The 20,339-nt window shown below is 43.7% G+C and overlaps 1 protein-coding gene across 2 annotated transcripts in view; it reads left to right on the top strand.

Moving 5' to 3' along the window:
• LOC126480983 (peptidoglycan recognition protein 1-like) overlaps nucleotides 1-20,339 on the top strand; it is a 66,039-nt gene that overhangs the window by 22,564 nt on the left and 23,136 nt on the right. For both annotated transcript variants that reach the window (XM_050104419.1, XM_050104420.1), the window contains exon 3: nucleotides 20,065-20,181. In XM_050104419.1, coding sequence (XP_049960376.1) covers nucleotides 20,065-20,181 — 117 coding nt within the window. The remainder of the gene's footprint in view (nucleotides 1-20,064; nucleotides 20,182-20,339) is intronic.

The raw sequence follows: 20,339 nt of genomic DNA, 5'->3' as shown, positions 1-20,339 counted from the left end.
TGGTTAGATCAAACAGGACAACGCCAGTTTTCTTCTTATCCTGATAGCCCTTTTCGATAAAGGTTGTGAGGGCAAGGTCTTGATCACAGCAATTTCTTTTAGGTCTAAAACCTGCTTGCTGCACTGGTAGGGAGGCTTCTATATATGGGAAGAGTCTGGTCATCAGAATTCTCTCAAATAATTTATACACAGTGCATAAAAGAGAAATTGGTCTAAAATGTTTGGGGTTGTCCCCAGTCTTCCCTGGCTTCAGAACAGCGACTACCTTGGCTTCCTTCCATATAGTAGGTATTTTGTTCTGCTTGATGCACTCAGGGAAGAGTTTTGCTAGCCAGTTTCTTCCTACTGGTTCTAGATTTTTAAGGAATTCTGGTAGGATTCCATCTACTCTTGCTGCTTTGCTGGCGTTCACCCCTGTCAGATGGATTTATTGTAAAAACACATTTACTCCTTCCCTTACTAAGATTTTTTCCAAGGTTTCTTCTTTCGTCTTGGTATATCCTTCTATACTGAGATGGCATATACATAATCTCTTATGTCCCGCTTGTTCCCGCCGGGGCGGGCTCTCCTGCTTCTTGTTCGCCTTTACTTGGACCGGGAGGCACTCGTGCGTTCGGTCACCGTTTTTGTGTAGATTCTTCGCCGCTGAGCCATGACGCAGCGTTTCCCCGGGTTGCACCATCGGCGGGGGTGGGTGTGGGGGTAATCTACACTTCACACCCCAACAGCAAAAAAATAAATAAATAAATAAATAAAAATAAAAAACGTAACAATATTTTTTTTATTAAAGACGATAAATTTTAGTCCAAAATCAGACCATTATCGGGCCCAAGAAATATCTCTGCTATTTACGGAACTGGAATACCGGTTGTAGACCGTTCCAGTACAAGTATTAAGCTGTATGTGCGTCACATATATGTTCTGCGAACCTCAGAGACGTTTGTGTGTGCTTGTTACCATGTCCTGGACTGATTTTTGTAAATGCTTAGCTGAGATGTTTTCGGATCCGATGATGGTCTGATCTTGACCGAAATCAATCGTCATTAATAAAATAAAATACTGTTACAGCTGTATATTTCGTAATACAGTTTTAACCTTCATTAACGCTGTACAACAACAGCTATACAAAACAGTCCACCATAAACTGCAATGTCTTCTTTTACTGTTAAGAGAACTTATAGCATTAAACAAGTCTTAAAGCATTTCTAAATTTCCTCATGGAGGAAGCAGTGTCCGTGATTTAACCCAGAAGTTTATCTCAACTGTCCACCTTCGCTTAAGAAGGATCATAAAATTTAAGTGAACAGATTCTAGGGAAATGAAGTGCTATCAGAAAATATTAAGAAAGAAATCTATGGACAACCCTTATCAGAATAAGGGGTAGGTTGTAAGACGTCTGCTGTGGCATCCATGAACAATGAACTAGACATTCGAATGACCAGAAAAGGGAAAAACAGTAGGGGCAAAGGAAGATGGGAAAATTCAAAGCAGATTGTAGAAGATACAGTTATGTAGAGGTATCAGTATTAGCTCAAGACAGGAACAGATGGCGAGCAGCTTCAAACCAGCCAAAGACGCGACATAAAAGTCCTTCTTCTGTGCACTTCTGTTTGCAAAAAACCCCATAAAAAATCAAGGGAAGCCAGATTTGGAAGTAACAATCAGTCCATCGATTAGGGACGGATACTGAAGGCCTTCAATGTACTTCATTGCACCACAAGTGGCCACCACCAGAGAGTGTCCCATCCCCCTACCCCTCCCCACCCATGCAAGAAAAAATTGGCGGGAAAAATGGCTCAGTCTGTGCTGAGATGGCGGCATAAAGTTATCCCACGACAGGAAATTCAACTACATTGCAGAGAGTATAATAATATATTGTTTATTTATAAAAATCAATTTGTATACCAGTTTACAGAGGTTGGATCTCGATATTTGGTGAGAAAAGCTCACCATTTTCTGATGTTCATTTAATTTTGGAAGATGCAGGTTTTGTAAAATACATAGAAAAGAAGTGGGAGATGCTGGTCACATGGGGATGAATGCTGGATACCAGATGCTGGCCTCGTCTGAAATTTGATACCAGACTCACTTCCTGTTCTGTACGAAACACACACATCCCACACCATGTCAGTGGAAGCAGTTGCTCTATGTGCTCGCCCTGCTGCGCAGATACTCACTGAGTAATTCACAATAGCACCAGCAGAGGATACTGAGAAAAGCAACTACCCCACCCCTCCTTCTTACAGCCCACTCTTCCCATAGACCCCTCACCCATTCAGTTACTTCCCACCAGACAAAGCATCCGGTGGCAGCAACTCTTTGGAGAAATTCGTGTCGAAACACATGCTCTCTCCCTCCCTCTCTCTTCCTTTCTCTCTCTCTCTCTCTCTCTCTCTCTCTCTCTCTCTCTCTCACTCTCTCTCCCTCTCCCTCCCCCCTCTCCCTCCCTCCGTCTCTCTCTCTTTCACGAGGTTACCTCCTGACCAGCAAGCACCTGTTACGTTCGCTGGAAGTCACACAAACCCCTCTTCTGTCCTGAACAAAGTAGCGGATACCAAGTAAATCTCTGGCTGTTCTCAAGCCACTGGGCTGTGGATGTATCGGAGATAGTCCATTTGTGCTACCCCTCACTCACTCAGATTGATTGACTAATTAAATAAATCGATTCCCTCTGTGTGGGACAGTTTTTCCTTGCTTCCTGTTGGTGGACACTAGAACTGGCATATCCGGCGGGAAATTCTAGGGCTATCCACGATTCGATCCCACAGCTGCCTGGTTTCCAAGCCCTACTTCCCCCGCTCCTTCTACATTTTCCTTGTCTCCTATTGGTGGATACTGGTACAGTTAGATCATTTGGCGGTAAATTCATTATGTTGGAAGTAGCTGAAAATGGTAGTGAGAATTTCAAGTTTCAGCTCAACTGTGCTATGTGCTTAAGCAATTTTTGGGAGACACAGCAGGGGTTTGACAGGAGTGTGCTCGCAATACCAATATCGGAAACAAGAAATTGATCAATCGGGAATTTGACATCGTGATTGGAAGTAGTGCTTTTGACTTTGCTGTGCTGTATAAAATGATAATTCTGATTTCAAATTTCTACCGGAATTTATGCTATCATGGTTGTGTAATCCCCAATCGCTTACAGGTCTGCTAGTATATTTTTAAAGCACTATATAATTCCCAAATTGGTTTTCTCTACAACACCAGCAAGAAGAAGGAGGGGATAGAATCTGCCAAGTGACAGGACAGTAATAACAACAAGCCCACTTTTGTTTAAACAAATATCACTCCACTTTCCACTAAGAGACAGAGTCCACTGAGATGTATTGAGGAGCACTCAACACCACATGCAGCAGCCATCATCACATGGGCAGGGCACTTTGTAAACATATACACTCAACCCAATAAATTCCATAGTAGCTGTCACAGTTAGACGTCGGAGATCGAGGAAACTTCCGTCGGGCACCACCGCTCGTTGGCCAAGCCGGTAGCTGCACACTTTCTCTTAGCATCCACACACCGGCCGTTACACCGCCCAGAGGTCGGAGAAAGTGCCGCCATGACCGCACTGCCATCAACTGACCAATTTACGTGGGGGGATAATCGTCCACCACAAACACTCACCATGTTGTATCTTCTGTAATCTCCATGTAAAAATCGGAGAATACTCGCAACACACCGGATCGCAAATGCTGTCCAACACATAACTGAGTATTAGTTCGCTATTCACCCACCCACAGGGCGACGTGGTTAGGTGAGCTGCACCTCATACCCTGCCTGATTGGTTTAGAAGGCTCAGTGGCGGCTCACGCCTTAAACTGAAAATTTCCATTCGTTCTGGTCAAGTGGAGTCATCCTAAGAAACCAGCGATGTATTTATCAGTTTAATTACAATTAAATATTACGATTGCAGCACTAATCAGGTGACATTTGACAGGAAGCGAAGTATCTGAAATACCTCCTCCTGAGGATTGTAGCTGGGCAGACATCAGTTTCCCATGTAAATCTATTCCTCCTTATGGCTGGACATAATTTTTCACATAAAACCTTTCATACCCCTTACGACTATAGATGTACTGAAATCACAATTTTCCAGATCAAATCTATACCCCCTTAGGACAAGACATAGTCCCACCTACATCCATTTCTTTTCAGTTGTTGGAACACTGACCACAGTAACTGATTCTCCAACACACAAACTTTTAAGACAAGCAGTGTGATTATCATTTATGTTTGTATAGCGCCTGAAAAAATTATGATACGCCCATATTCCCACTGGCTAGGTGTCTAGATTCTCCTCAGTTCTAGGAAATTACTGGATGTTAACTTTTCCAGTCAACTAGATTCGAGAACAGACTGTAGGTACTTTCAGTCAGCACTTCCGGAGGGTGCTGCGTCCCGCCAAATGTGTGTTGTAAAGCACAGCCATCTTGCACTATGTGATAATCAATAGCACCGCATTGATGAAAGATTTGGAAAGACATCACAGCCATGTCCTGGTGTATTGTAATGAACATAGCAGTCGATAATGCGTCAAAAAATAGGTGATGGTCTGCTTAAGGGAGCCGATGAGAAACGTTCTGCGTATTCATGATGTTACAGCCGTATTACCTGCCCTGTTTGTATACTATAGCAGATCTAGTTGAACCCTTGCATTGGTATAATGTGCAGGTGTTTACCAAATGAATCTATCACATCTTGTGGTCGGATATACTCGTCAATGCGTTGAAACCAGAATTTTCCACGTCAAATCTATCCTCCCGTTATGGCTAGACATGCGTAAATTTTTACAGGAATAGTAGTCTGATCACTTCCCATATCTTTGGTGATATGTCAGAACACTGAACCACAGTAACATTACATTCAAACAGTATAACATTCCTGATTAGCAGCTTGACTGCCTTATACAAGACTATAGCATTCGAAAAATTATGGTGTGTCCACACTCACTCCAGCTGGGTTTCATTTCGCATGGTGTACCATAGTTTCCCATTAGTAAGACCCTCCCGCCACATCGTGATTATCACGTATTTGTTGAGGGCTAAAAGGCTTAACTACAATTAAAAAGCACGCACGTCTTATATTTGTGTTACATTTACATACGTTCTTGCATGATGTGTCATGTGCCCGAGCAAGAAGAACTGGCACATTTAACGTAGAAAGAGTAACTTAGAAGTGTCCAGCTAACTTCTATGAGAACATCACCTCAACCTCCCAGACATCTCATCCACATGAGATGTCTCGAGTTCGTCACTTCCACGAAATGATTTAACATTTATGTCTTCCAGTCAATCGGAATTGAGAATAGACTGTAGCTATCCTGCTCATGAGATTCTAATGTTCTCCCCCGGTCGTCATGATCTGTCCTTACCACTTGCCACGCACGGAGGTATCTGACAGAACTAATGTGCCTGTGAGCCCACGCCCTGCAAGGTAAGGAGGCCCCGGATGGAGTCACTATTAGACTTCAGAATAACAGCCGTCATACATGCCCTAAAGTATTGCAATGAGGAAGGGGTATCCTCTACTCTAGAACACTCAAACAACTATTACCTGCACTAAATATTTTTATTACAGATCACCATGCACATTGGGTTCAAGTGTGTATCTGGTGACGTCGGAAAATCCTCTATAATAAGGAAACTAAACCAAATTAATCGTGATAAACATAAACACATAACAATCTTTCAAAAGTCTTCCTACATGAGAAAAGAACCCCTAGCGTAACGTACAATAGAATGATCACAAAACAATTTACCCTCCAAAATATTACGCTCACAACACTTCTAGATACCCTGTTGTCTATGCTATTTTAGCTACACAATAACTTATATTTACCGATACCTTTCTCGACTTTTAAGCCCTATGAACACAATATGTGGCTAGAATGAACACGAGAGAATGAGAAGAAAATACGTAACACAACTCCAATCTCCAATAGAACTGAAGTGCACACACAGGCTTATGACTCCCTTACTGAGCACCTGCGCAAACGCGCTATTTATCGGCGGCTGCTATGGTTGGCAGGGGCGTATGATGACGGCGGCGCGTCGACGCTGTACGTACCTGTTAATCTCAATACCGTTCTGGCCTTGACTGTATCAGCAGTCGGAAACTGCCATGAGTTTTCGTGAGGCCAAAAACTGTGTTTTTCGCTAGCTAAACTACATCCACACATCTACATGGTTACTCTGCAATTCACACTTAAGTGCCTGGCAGAGGGTTCATCGAACCATTTTCATACTACTTCTCTACCATTCCACTCTCGAATGGCACGTGGGAAAAAGGAACACCTAAATCATTCCGTTCGAGCTCTGATTTCTCTTATTTTATTATGAAGATCATTTCTCCCGAAGTAGGTGGGTGTCAACAAAATATTTTCGCACTCGGAAGAGAAGGTTAGTGATTGAAATTTCGTAAATAGATCTCGCCGCAAAGAAAACGCCTTTGTTTCAGTGACTGCCATCCCATCTCGTGTATCATATCAGTGACACTCTCACCCCTGTTGCGCGATAACACGAAACGGGCTGCCCTTCTTTGAACGTTTTCGATGTCCTCCGTCAATCCTATCTGGTAAGGATCCCACACCGCGCAGCAGTATTCCAGCAGAGGACGGACAAGTGTAATGTAGTCTTTGTAGTGGCTTTGTCGCATCTTCTAAGTGTTCTACCAGCAAAGCGCAATGTTTGTTTCGCCTTCCCCACAATATTATCTACGTGGTATTTCCAATTTAAGTTACTCGTAATTGTAATTTCTAGGTATTTAGTCGAACTGACAGCCCTTAGATTTGTGCGCTTTATTGAATACCCAAACTACTGACAACGTCCACCCGCTCTGGCTTAGCGAAGTGTACACCTCTGACCTCTTTAGTTGTTCCGCAGAACGTAACTAACTCGAGTCGAAATCTGTAATCTCCACTCTGGAGATGTTACGAGATTTTCGAACCCTGTGAACGCAAGTGTTCACTAAAAAGCTCTTCTAGGCCGACAGAACAGGATGTGTTCCGCCTACACACGGCCCTGGTCTGAAGAGACCACTCTCCCTTCTACCCACGGCCCGGTCTGAAGAGACCTCTCTCCTTCTCTCTGATGAGACCGTCCTGTATCTCTTTTTGGTTCCCACAACTGTGCCTTGTGTTCATCTCCTGCAACAAGTCGTAGCGGCCAATGCTGATTGTGGTATGACTTGCGTCGTTTCTTGGCCCAATGAGGCTTGAGGAGCGTATTGGAGGTGGAAACTACTTTCCTTCTGGCCTACAGCATTCATGTTTCGCTCTTATCGATTCAGACTCCGCCCATACACGATCTGTCCACGCGCAACCTCGTGTTCTCCACGCCTTCATCATGTAATGTGCGAGTATTTGTTAAAATAGTATTGCTTTTCCACTGTTGCCTGTTTCTGTTTCGGAAAAAGAAACCTAGCAACAATGTTTTTCCTGCTTTTCTAAGACCTCCCGTTGTGATTCTGATAGTATTCCTTTCCTATTAGCTATCGACATTGCAACATGGTTCTCAATTTCTATATCATTGCTAAAAGTATTCTCACATTCGCATCGAACCTGCGTTGTGCCTTTGTGATCTACGCGGGAAATCAACACACACACACACAAACACACACACACACACACACACACACACACACACACACACACACACAGAGAGAGAGAGAGAGAGAGAGAGAGAAATTGCAGTGTTGCGTTACGTGTTGCCAGTTATTCTATATTTACACGAAATATTAGAATACATGGCGAGAAGTGAGGTCAGGTGCAGAAGTGACATGTTGTTGTTGTTGTGGTCTTCAGTCCTGAGACTGGTTTGATGCAGCTCTCCATGCTACTCTATCCTGTGCAAGCTTTTTCATCTCCCAGTACCTACTGCAACCTACATCCTTCTGAATCTGCTTAGTGTATTCATCTCTTGGTCTCCCTCTACGATTTTTACCCTCCACGATGCCCTCCAATACTAAATTGGTGATCCCTTGATGCCTCAGAACATGTCCTACCAACCGATCCCTTCTTCTGGTCAAGTTGTGCCACAAACTTCTCTTCTCCCCAATCCTATTCAATACTTCCTCATTAGTTATGTGATCTACCCATCTAATCTTCAGCATTCTTCTGTAGCACCACATTTCGAAATCTTCTATTCTCTTCTTGTCCAAACTATTTATCGTCCATGTTTCACTTCCATACATGGCTACACTCCATACGAATACTTTCAGAAATGACTTCCTGACACTTAAATCAATACTGGATGTTAACAAATTTCTCTTCTTCAGAAACGCTTTTCTTGCCATTGCCAGTCTACATTTTATATCCTCTCTACTTCGACCATCACCAGTTATTTTGCTCCCCAAATAGCAAAACTCCTTTACTACTTTAAGTGCCTCATTTCCTAATCTAATTCCCTCAGCATCACCCGACTTAATTAGACTACATTCCATTATCCTTGTTTTGCTTTTGTTGATGTTCATCTTATATCCTCCTTTCAAGATACTGTCCATTCCATTCAACTGCTCTTCCAAAGCCTTTGCTGTATCTGACAGAATTACAATGTCATCGGCGAACCTCAAAGTTTTTATTTCTTCTCCATGAATTTTAATACCTACTCCGAATTTTTCTTTTGTTTCCTTTACTGCTTGCTCAATATACAGATTGAACAACATCGGGGAGAGGCTACAACCCTGTCTTACTCCCTTCCCAACCACTGCTTCCCTTACATGTCCCTCGACTCTTATAACTGCCATTTGGTTTCTGTACAAATTGTAAATAGCCTTTCGCTCCCTGTATTTTACCCCTGCCACCTTTAGAATTTGAAAGAGAGTATTCCAGTCAACATTGTCAAAAGCTTTCTCTGAGTCTACAAATGCTAGAAACGTAGGTTTGCCTTTCCTTAATCTTTCTTCTAAGATAAGTCGTAAGGTCAGTATTGCCTCACGTGTTCCAGTGTTTCTACGGAATCCAAACTGATCTTCCCCGAGGTTGGCTTCTACTAGTTTTTCCATTCGTCTGTAAAGAATTCGTGTTAGTATTTTGCAGCTGTGGCTTATTAAGCTGATAGTTCGGTAATTTTCACATCTGTCAACACCTGCTTTCTTTGGGATTGGAATTATTATATTCTTCTTGAAGTCTGAGGGTATTTCGCCTGTTTCATACATCTTGCTCACCAGATGGTAGAGTTTTGTCAGGACTGGCTCTCCCACGGCCGTCAGTAGTTCCAATGGAATATTGTCTACTCCGGGGGCCTTGTTTCGACTCAGGTCTTTCAGTGCTCTGTCAAACTCTTCACGCAGTATCGTATCTCCCATTTCATCTTCATCTACATCCTCTTCCATTTCCATAATATTGTCCTCAAGTACATCGCCCTTGTATAAACCCTCTATATACTCCTTCCACCTTTCTGCTTTCCCTTCTTTGCTTAGAACTGGGTTTCCGTCTGAGCTCTTGATATTCATACAAGTCGTTCTCCTATCTCCAAAGGTCTCTTTAATTTTCCTGTAGGCGGTATCTGTCTTACCCCTAGTGAGATAGGCCTCTACATCCTTACATTTGTCCTCTAGCCATCCCTGCTTAGCCATTTTGCACTTCCTGTCGATCTCATTTTTGAGACGTTTGTATTCCTTTTTGCCTGTTTCACTTACTGCATTTTTATATTTTCTCCTTTCATCAATTAAATTCAATATTTCTTCTGTTACCCAAGGATTTCTACTAGCCCTCGTCTTTTTACCTACTTGATCCTCTGCTGCCTTCACTACTTCATCCCTCAAAGCTACCCATTCTTCTTCTACTGTATTTATTTCCCCCATTCCTGTCAATTGCTCCCTTATGCTCTCCCTGAATCTCTGTACAACCTCTGGTTCTTTTAGTTTATCCAGGTCCCATCTCCTTAAATTCCCACCTTTTTGCAGTTTCTTCAGTTTTAATCTACAGGTCATAACCAATAGATTGTGGTCAGAGTCCACATCTGCCCATGGAAATCTCTTACAATTTAAAACCTGGTTCCTAAATCTCTGTCTTACCATTATATAATCTATCTGATACCTTTTAGTATCTCCAGGGTTCTTCCATGTATACAACCTTCTTTCATGATTCTTAAACCAAGTGTTAGTTATGATTATGTTGTGCTCTGTGCAAAATTCTACCAGGCGGCTTCCTCTTTCATTTCTGTCCCCCAATCCATATTCACCTACTATGTTTCCTTCTCTCCCTTTTCCTACACTCGAATTCCAGTCACCCATGACTATTAAATTTTCGTCTCCCTTCACAATCTGAATAATTTCTTTTATTTCATCATACATTTCTTCAATTTCTTCGTCATCTGCAGAGCTAGTTGGCATATAAACTTGTACTACTGTAGTAGGTGTGGGCTTCGTATCTATCTTGGCCACAATAATGCGTTCACTATGCTGTTTGTAGTAGCTTACCCGCATTCCTATTTTCCTATTCATTATTAAACCTACTCCTGCATTACCCCTATTTGATTTTGTGTTTATAACCCTGTAGTCACCTGACCAGAAGTCTTGTTCCTCCTGCCACCGAACTTCACTAATTCCCACTATATCTAACTTCAACCTATCCATTTCCCTTTTTAAATTTTCTAACCTACCTGCCCGATTAAGGGATCTGACATTCCACGCTCCGATCCGTAGAACGCCAGTTTTCTTTCTCCTGATAACGACATCCTCTTGAGTAGTCCCCGCCCGGAGATCCGAATGGGGGACTATTTTACCTCCGGAATATTTTACCCAAGAGGATGCCATCATCATGTAATCATACAGTAAAGCTGCATGCCCTCGGGAAAAATTACGGCTGTAGTTTCCCCTTGCTTTCAGCCGTTCGCAGTACCAGCACAGCAAGGCCGTTTTGGTTATTGTTACAAGGCCAGATCAGTCAATCATCCAGACTGTTGCCCTTGCAACTACTGAAAAGGCTGCTGCCCCTCTTCAGGAACCACACGTTTGTCTGGCCTCTCAACAGATAACCCTCCGTTGTGGTTGCACCTACGGTACGGCTATCTGCATCGCTGAGGCACGCAAGCCTCCCCACCAACGGCAAGGTCCATGGTTCATGGGGGGGGAGAAGTGACATATAATCGGTAAAATTACAAAAATTGACGGAAAATACTTATAAACTGAGGGAAAATACCCAAAATGTGAGAAAATTGAGGAGGAATAAGGAGTAATTACGTGTCTGCTTAGTGCAGGAAAATTCTTGTGTATGGGAACGAGTGTACACAGCAAGAGGAATGTGAGTAAAAGCCGACATGGATGCACTGCAGATCAGGAAAACGAAACTATTCTCTAGCAATCAGCTAACAAATACCTTACAGAACAGCTGCTGCATGGTTTTAACAACATTCTGCTGTATGTCTACTGAAGTAATAGGAAAACATGCAAGTTGACCGCTGTCTTGGATGCTTTCCTAGCTAAGAGAACCATTTGCTTCTAAATTGATATGGATCTCGTTAAAGGATGATAGAAACTAGATGGAATAATTCTTTGAAAGAGGTTTTAACGAGATATGGTTTAATGGTAGAATGATGACGCATATTGGAGAGAGAGAGAGAGGTGTTGTGGCTGGTCATTTAATAGGACAGTTAACCACTTTTTACGTTGTTCTCTCGGACTGTACAGCTGTGTGGTATAACCTATGTTCAACTCGTATACAACTGCATGTTCTGGGTTTGACTTAGACCACTATCTACCTGCAATCGTTAACACCAAACCTCCCCATACCACACTCAGCTGACGACTTCCAGCGCATGTGTGATGAATCATGCCCACCAAACCGATGAAAAGCCTATTTCGACATCCTTTCTAGACGAGTGTAGAAGTATGCAAAGTACTCCATTCCCCTGCCATATCTTGGACATCAATCGAGTCCTCAGTTTCATAACTACAGTGATTCTAAGTCAGTGATTGGGGTTTGTGAGGTAAATGGAAATGAACGTTTGGCGTCATTGGCCGGCGTCATTGGCCTGACCCAGCCGGGAATTGAATCCGGGCCCCTTAGGACGGCAGTCCGTCACGCTGACCATTCAGCCGTCGGGGCGGACGTTTTGTGAGGTACTGCAATCCCTCTGTATACATGTGCATGACACATGTGTTGAAGAGACTGTGTTCTGCTCATGGGGTTAATGCAGTATGGCGTGTAATTTCCCATGTCAAACACCGGTGCTAGACATTTGTCTATTTTCTCATAAGATGTCGTTGTTTCATGCATTTTCCGTATTTGACCATTATTTCAGAGGACTGATGCAAGAATAGCATAATTTCCGAACAATAATCGGACGTGAACAGTGGGCGCTGGAGACCTCCAGAAAGTGAGAATATTTTATGGATCCCATCCACATATGGGGGAGATGGTGAATTTATAAAGTGTTTCGGTTTAGGAACGTAGTTTTTGCATCTCCTGTCTGCCACTGGCTACTGCCCACACTGCGAAACAGTATTTGCATCATGTCATCCAGGTGCCTAACAGAGTTCACTTGCAAAGCAATGGAGGTTGTCGTTTAGCAATGATACGGAAATAGCATCACGAGAGCTGTGGTTTTGAACTCGAGTAATTGGGTAAAATACTATAAAATTACGGAAAAAACTGATAAAACTGTGAAATTGATGGGAAATACGTAAAATTGCTGAAAATATCGCAGAAACTACTGTTACACAGCTCCGACCTCGGCAGTTTGCTCATCCGTCATCGACAACAATCTGGTAGACCAAGTTCTTTGCTTTACTTAACTCCAACATACGCACCATCCACTGAACTGTGGATTTTTTCCAGCGATATCGCGAGGACAGAGTATGGATGGGAATATACCGAGAGTCACTACCTGTTACATCAATGTTTGATGACGCTGATCTAATGGTGAAATCCGGGGCTCGATCCATTTATTTACGACATACCAGGAGCAGAATAGCTACAATTTATTCTCGAATCTGATTGGCTGGAAGATATATATGTTAAATTATTTCGTGGAAGTGATGAAATCGAGACATATTATGGGGATGAGATGTCTGGGGGGTTGAGGTGATGTTCTCATAGAAGTTAGCTGGACAGTTCTAAGTTATTGTTTCTACACTAAGTGTGTCATCTCTTTCCGCCCAGGCGTACGACGACTATCATACAAGAACTTATGTAACATAAATAAAAGAAGTGTGTGTTTTGTAATTGTAGTTACGTCCTTTAGTCCTCGACAAATATTTGGTAACGAGCGATGATGTAATCGAGGCATCAGGTTCACTTTAGTGCCAGTATGTGAGCAAGAAATGTGACTGAAGCATAGGGTCATACTCTTTTTCCGTGGAAATTACCTGGGTTATTGGAAAGCGTTACCCACCTAGAAAGACTGTGAATGTGATTTATGCTGACGGGACTCCACTCTTATCTCCTACACCTACTGTGACAATACCAAATACAAACATTTAATGGTCGAGGAGATCCAATAACATGGCCTTCCCTTTCACCAGAACTTAATCCTTCAGATTACCAGCTGCGGGGACATTTCTTCAAATGCTATTTGTATCTTCCACGAACATCGACAACGTTCACACGTTAGAGGATCGTGATTCCCATGCATTGACCAACTCCCAGGGCAGCAAGACACACAGATCAGCCAGAACATTATGACCACTGACCTGCTATCGATATAAACCCTTCGAGGCGATAACAGCGTCACCTGACGAGGAATGACTGCTAGTCATACACACGCACAGTGCATGAAGCATCAGTGAACACGCTGTCCGTGTGTAGAATGGGGAAGGCACGCAATCTATCGGAGTTTGACCGAGGGCAGATTGTGAAGGCCCGGTTGCTCGGCACGAGCATTTCTGAAACTGCACAACTTGTCGGGTGTTCAAAGAGTGTTGTTGTGAGCGTCTTCGACACGTCACGAATCCAACATAAAACCATGTCCAGATGTTATAGTGTTGGGTGGCTACACCTCATTACAGATGTAGGACGTCGTAAGCCGGGCAGACTGGTAAAACAGGACAAGCGGAGAAATTTGGCAGAACTAACATCAGACTTTAACGCTGGGCAGAGTGCAAGTGTGTCTGAACACACAGTGCACCCAACACTCCTACCGATGGGCTTCTGCAACCGACGACCCATGGATGTGCCAATGTTAATACCACGACATCGACAAATTCGACTGAAAAGGGGGCATGACCGTCAACACTGGACGTTGGTGCAGTGGTAGAGTGTAGCATGCTCTGATGAATCCCGATACCTTCTTCATCATGCCTATTGAAGGGCACGAATCCGTCATCTTCCAGGGGAACAGCTTGTTGACACCTTTACTGTGGGACGGAGACAAGATGTGGCGGCTCCATTAGGCTCTGGGGAACATTCGCATCGGCATCAATGAGTCCAGTAGAGCTCGTGCAAGGCACCATGACGGCCAAGGAGTATCGTACACTGGTCGCAGACCACGTACATCCCTTCATGACGATTCTGTTTCCCGACAGCAATGGCATTATTCAACAAAATAATTCGCCGTGTGACAAAACCAGGAGTGTGACGGTGTGGTTCGAGGAACACATAGGCGAGTTCCAATTGATGTGGTGGCCCCCCAACTCGCCAGATCTGAACACAATCGAAAACATGTGGGATGTGATTGAACGTGACGTCAGAGTTCATCGCCCACCTCCCAGGAATTTACGTGAATCAGGTGACTTGTGTGTGCAGATGTGGTGCCAGCTCCCTCCAGTGGCCTACCAACGCCTCATTGCTTCCATACCACAATGCATCGTCACTGTTATCCGTGCCAAAGGTGGACATACCAGCTGTTACGTAGTTGGTCATAAAGTTCTGGCTGATCAGTGCATGTTCGCACTGGTTTGTTGTTCTTTGAGAAGGAGAGGTGAAAGAGAAGTAACGACATTGAACTTCTTCCTGTAGTGTCAATCGACAGATGATTATCATGGGATGCAGTGGTCCAAATCTTAAAAGGATTTTTTTCTGATATTCTTTTATAGAGCTTTTCCTTGTTTTGGCCAGTACTATCTCCTCCAAGATATTGGTATAGTTTTTTTTTTTTTCAAATCCTTCCTTAAATAAAATTATTTCTTCAGAATAAGGTATATACCATAATTTTCAAGACAATAAGGCATCCAGTGGCTCAGGAATGACTTAAATTTTTCCATCAACATACATACATCCCGCCGAAATTATTACTATTGAAGGCGTGAAGGCCTCACTGGGATAAAAGAGATAACAGCGACCTGGAGCGAGTTGTAACATTTATACTGTCTAGTCACATTTATGTGACCACCTATAAAAAGCTTGAATAACCACCTTTGTCAGCGCCGACCGCTGCAACACCAGCAGGATGAGAGTGATGGGGGTTCTGGAATGTATCGACAGGAATGTGAGGTCATGCCACTCCAGTGCAGTGCCCAGCTGCGCTAGGTTTCTCGGTTGAGGATGTATGGCAAGGGCAGCCAGAGCGAGATGGTTCGACAGACTCTCGGCCGAGTTTTAATTCGGGGAATTTGGTGGCTAGAGAAATACGGTAAACTCATCCCGTTGTTCTTCGAACCATGCATATACACTGCACGTTGCACTGCCATACTGGTATATGCCATCATGCCAAAAGAAAACAAACTGCGTTTAGGGATGGATATGGTCTCCAAGGATAGATGCATACTTGTGTTGATCCATTGTGCCTTCCAGAATGGGATCACCCAGGGAATGCCAGCAAAACATTCTCCAGACCATAATGCTCCTTCCTCCAGTCTGGACCTTTCTGATGATTGTTGCAGTGTGTTTGATTTCAGACGTTTCACGCATAAAACGTGAGCCATCTGAAAAGGCCACCTTCTCCACTAAATGGACGTCCAGTTGGGGTATTGACGTTTAAATTCCAGCCTTCGCCACTGACGAATAACAGTCAGCATGGGTGCATGAATGAAGCATATGCTGCAGAAGCCCACGCAGAGCAATGTTCGTTAAACAGTCGTCGAGGAGACACTGTTGGTGGCCCGGCCCCTTTGTTCATTTGGTCAGTCAGTTGCTCCGCAGTTGTATGTCTGTTCGTCGTCCACCCCTCTCATCTTCAGCCCGTGGTGCACCATATTTGCCGCAGCACCGGTTTTGGATAGCACCATTTTGACATACACGGTATACTGTAACCACAACAGCACTTGAACAGCTTATAAACTTAGCCGTTTCGCAAATGGTTCCATCCTTGGCCCGAAGGCCACTGATCATGCCCTGGTGGATATCAGATAAATCACTCCGTTTCCGCGTTTCCGGATTACAACAACGAATGCACTGTTTACCGCGTCCCCCAACACTCTTTATGTGCCCACCACTGCTAGTGCTGCCACTTGCCATTTGTGATTAGTCATTCCACGTTGACATCGATTATAGGTGATGCAGTGGTTAGCACACTGGACTCTCATTCTGGAGGATGGCAGTTCAAATCCCCCATCGGCCATCCAGATTTAGTTTTCCCGTGATTTTCCTAAATCGCTGCAGCCAAATGTCGGGGTGGTTCCTCTGAAAGGGAACGGTCGATTTCCTTAACAAAAAAATCCAAGCCTGTTCTCAGTCTCTAAAACCCTAGAGTTCCTTCCTTACATATCTGGAAGCGAAGGCCAGTTTCGAACTTTTGTGTTGGGTGGCCACACTGCTGTCAGTCATGTTTCATTTCAGTTTTGTGACTCTGCAAAACCTTATAGGGTTATAAGGAGTGGTCGTCGAACTTTCTTTGTTGTAGGACCAATACTGACATTGTGAGGTGGCACCGATCTCATTATTAATTGGCATCTTCATAAATTAATACAATATGAGCCCGCATAGCAAAGACGCGATAAGTTGGCCGCCGGCCCCAAAGAATTGATCCTTAGAGGTCGGCAGCATTCGGAACACTTCCTGCCGACTGTGTCTGTTTCATACAGCTGCCAACCGTTGTGACACTGTGGGTGCGTGGTGAAGCGTTTTTGGTCTTACTGTGCAAAGAATATTGACGTTAAGCACTGAATGACTTCTACTAATAATATATATGCACTTACATTTAAATACATTATTGAATATGAGACGCCATCATAAAATTTTGATAAATGATTTAAATGCCAGATTTCTTCTACCTACTACGTTCTACACTCATGCTCATAAATTAAGGATAATTACAGAATGTGCTGCCACACAACGTGGCACGACAAAAAGCTGGCGCTAATAGCATAGGCACATAGGGAACATACACGACACAGATCTGTAAGTCCACGGTATTGGTGATAAGTTGAGAAAACCGTCCCGAAACACACGTGATACAAAACGCCACTTTTTCCTGCGCATGTATCCCGACATCAGTATGGGATATAATCACCATGCACACGTACACAGGCCGCACAACGGGTTGGCATATTCTGGATCAGGTGGTCGAGCAGCTGCTGGGGTATGGCCTCCCATTCTTGCACCAGTGCCTGTCGGAGCTCCTGAGTGCCCTAGGAGTCTGAAGACGTGCAGCGATACGTCGACCGAGAGCATCCCAGATGCGCTCGATGGAATTAGGTCTGGAGAACAGGCAGGCCACTCCATTCGCCTGATATCTTCTGTTTCAAGGCACTCCCTCACGATGGCAGCTCGGTGGGGCCGTGCATTATCATCCATCAGGAGGAAGGTGGGACCCACTGCAACCCTGAAAAGGCGGACATACTGGTGTAAAATGATGTCCCGATACACCTGACATGTTACAGTTCCTCTGTCAAAGACATTCAGGGGTGTACGGGCACCAATCATAATCCCACCCCACACCATCAAACCACGACCTCCATACAAGTCCCTTTCAAGGACATTAAGGGGTTGGTATCTGGTTCCTGGTTCACGCCAGATGAAAACCCGGCGAGAATCACTGTTCAGACTATACCTGGACTCGACCTTGAACATAGCCTGGGACCACTGTTCCAATGACCATGTACTGTGTTCTTGACACCAGGCTTTACGGGCTCTTCTGTGACCAGGAGTCAATGGAATGCACCTTGCAGGTCATTGGGCGAATAAACCGTGTCTGTTCAGCCCTCTGTAGGCTGTGTGTCTGGAGACAACTGTTCCAGTGGCTGCGGTAAGGTCCCGAGCAAGGCTACCTGCAATACTCCGTGGCCGTCTGCGGGCACTGATGGTGAGATATCGGTCTTATTGTGGTGTTGTACATTGTGGACGTCCCGTACTGTAGCACCTGGACACGTTTTCTGTCTGCTGGAATCGTTGCCATAATCCTGAGATCACACTTTGTGGCACACGGAGGGCTCGTGCTACGACCTGCTGTGTTTGACCAGCCTCCAATCGCCCTAGTTTTCTACCCCTCATAAAATCATCAATATGTGTTCTTTGGGCCATTTTCAACACAAAGTCACCATCAACAGGTCTGAAAACGTTGCACACTTACTCGCTGCACCGTGCTCGAACATGCACCAACACACCTCTGCATATGTGGACTGCTGCCAGCGCCACCGTGCGACGACCGCAGGTCAGATGCACCACATGGTCACACCCCGAGGTAATTTAAACCCGCAAACCGCCCACCAGAGCGTTGTTTCACCATGTATCAGCATTATCCTTAATTTCTGAGCATGAGTGTATTATAGCAGCCTTAACTACAGTCTAATATGCTTTCACGAATCCACGTTACTTCCGTGTCGAAATTTATACCATAGTAGCTGATAGGTATGAGCCACGCACACACGTGAGTTGTCAGTATTGAAAAACTCAATAAAACATTCCCCTCTCAATCCTCTAACGCGACAGTGGCCGCGCCAATTACCCCTCTCCGCCTGACGTAAGAGACCAAATTTACTTAGTTCACCGCCGAATTCACCAACGTCAATTAAAATTAACCACAGTTTGAAACATTCTATCTCTGTACGTATTATTGTTTGTTACTGAGCAGGAGATATACACTCTTAAGAAGCTCCTAACGTTATCTGACGTTCTTGGGTTCGGCTCTTAGTTGCTAGATGCATATTATTATAAAATACGAACGAGAACCGCGGGCCGCACGAATACTTAATTCGATCGCATGCTGGCCGCGGGCCACAGTTTGACAACCACTGGTATACACCTTCTAAACATATTAATTCGAAGTCGAAATGTGTACTGCTGTATGTGATTTTTTAAGTCCTACGTGTAAAAAACCAAAAAGATCCTATCGCCATTTTCACTGTTATTTATCATAGATGTAAATCAGACATCACCACAATATTTTAAATCTGGGTGAATGAACCAAATGGTTAAACTGTTCTCCGTAAGTGTATTGATTCCGAGCATCGAGCCATTAAACAAAATGATATAATAATAATGAACCGATGCAGTCATAAGCCAAAAGTGAACAGCTTGTAGGTGGAAGTGCGGATAATTTGAACAGTGATAATCAGTAGTTTGAGCTATTTCAACAGTTGGAAATAAATTCGAGGGATATGAAGCACTACAGATCAGTGTAAGTGACAACAGCAGCCCACATCTTCCAGCACCAAAGTAACAGTGGAACTTTTAGAACAACAGTAACTATTTGTGGACACCGATGGGTAATATGGACGTAATTCTATGGATGTATCTCAATTTCTGCCTTACAGACAGCAGTGTCGGTTACACAGAAAAATGAACAGGTGAGTGCACTAGTTCTGTCTATATCTGATATAATTTAATCCATCCCAACCTGTTCAGCACGATACGCTTAAAATTAAGGTCCATAAATCCAAAACGTGACACGAAGATACGTGGTTTTGATAAAAAATTAACTCCTTCAAGTACATGCTCGTGCAATTTCCGCCTCTTCCTATATGACCTCTATATAGGACGTCTTATCCTTTACAAAGACAATAGTGAAGCATCAGTTTTGCATTCGTACTTTCTGTTTACATGTTATAAATGTCCGTCCCAAAAGTCACTTACTTGTTCATTGTCTGTAAATGATTACATCATTTTCATAATAAAAAAACCACATGACCTAATGCCATAGAAAATTTTGGGTTCCATGTAAGATTTCTGCACTGGATTAACCTGTGATAAATGCCTTAATATTGTTAGGTCATTAAACTGGTGAAAAATTATGACTTTTTTTTGTATAGGATGGTCGCCTTGGTACACACTCGTCGTGTGTTTCGGTGCGGCTGTGACGTTCACCTCCATCGTCGCATGCGGCGATACTCTCAAAATCTGCATCTGCGAGGACTCCAACTTATCAGGTGAGCGAGAATCCAAGTGTTAAATTAAATGAGAGTTCGCTTAGGCCATTAAAAATGTTATTGGCGGTCATATAGCGCGCGCTATTTTACTTTGTCTTGTCGGAAATGAGTTCGGGTAATGGCACCGGAAAACACTGTGAACACAATTCTTCGACATG

This window comes from Schistocerca serialis, chromosome 5, assembly GCF_023864345.2.
Source record: "Schistocerca serialis cubense isolate TAMUIC-IGC-003099 chromosome 5, iqSchSeri2.2, whole genome shotgun sequence".
Classification (NCBI taxonomy): domain Eukaryota; kingdom Metazoa; phylum Arthropoda; class Insecta; order Orthoptera; family Acrididae; genus Schistocerca; species Schistocerca serialis.
This window is presented reverse-complemented; position numbering and strand designations above follow the sequence as displayed.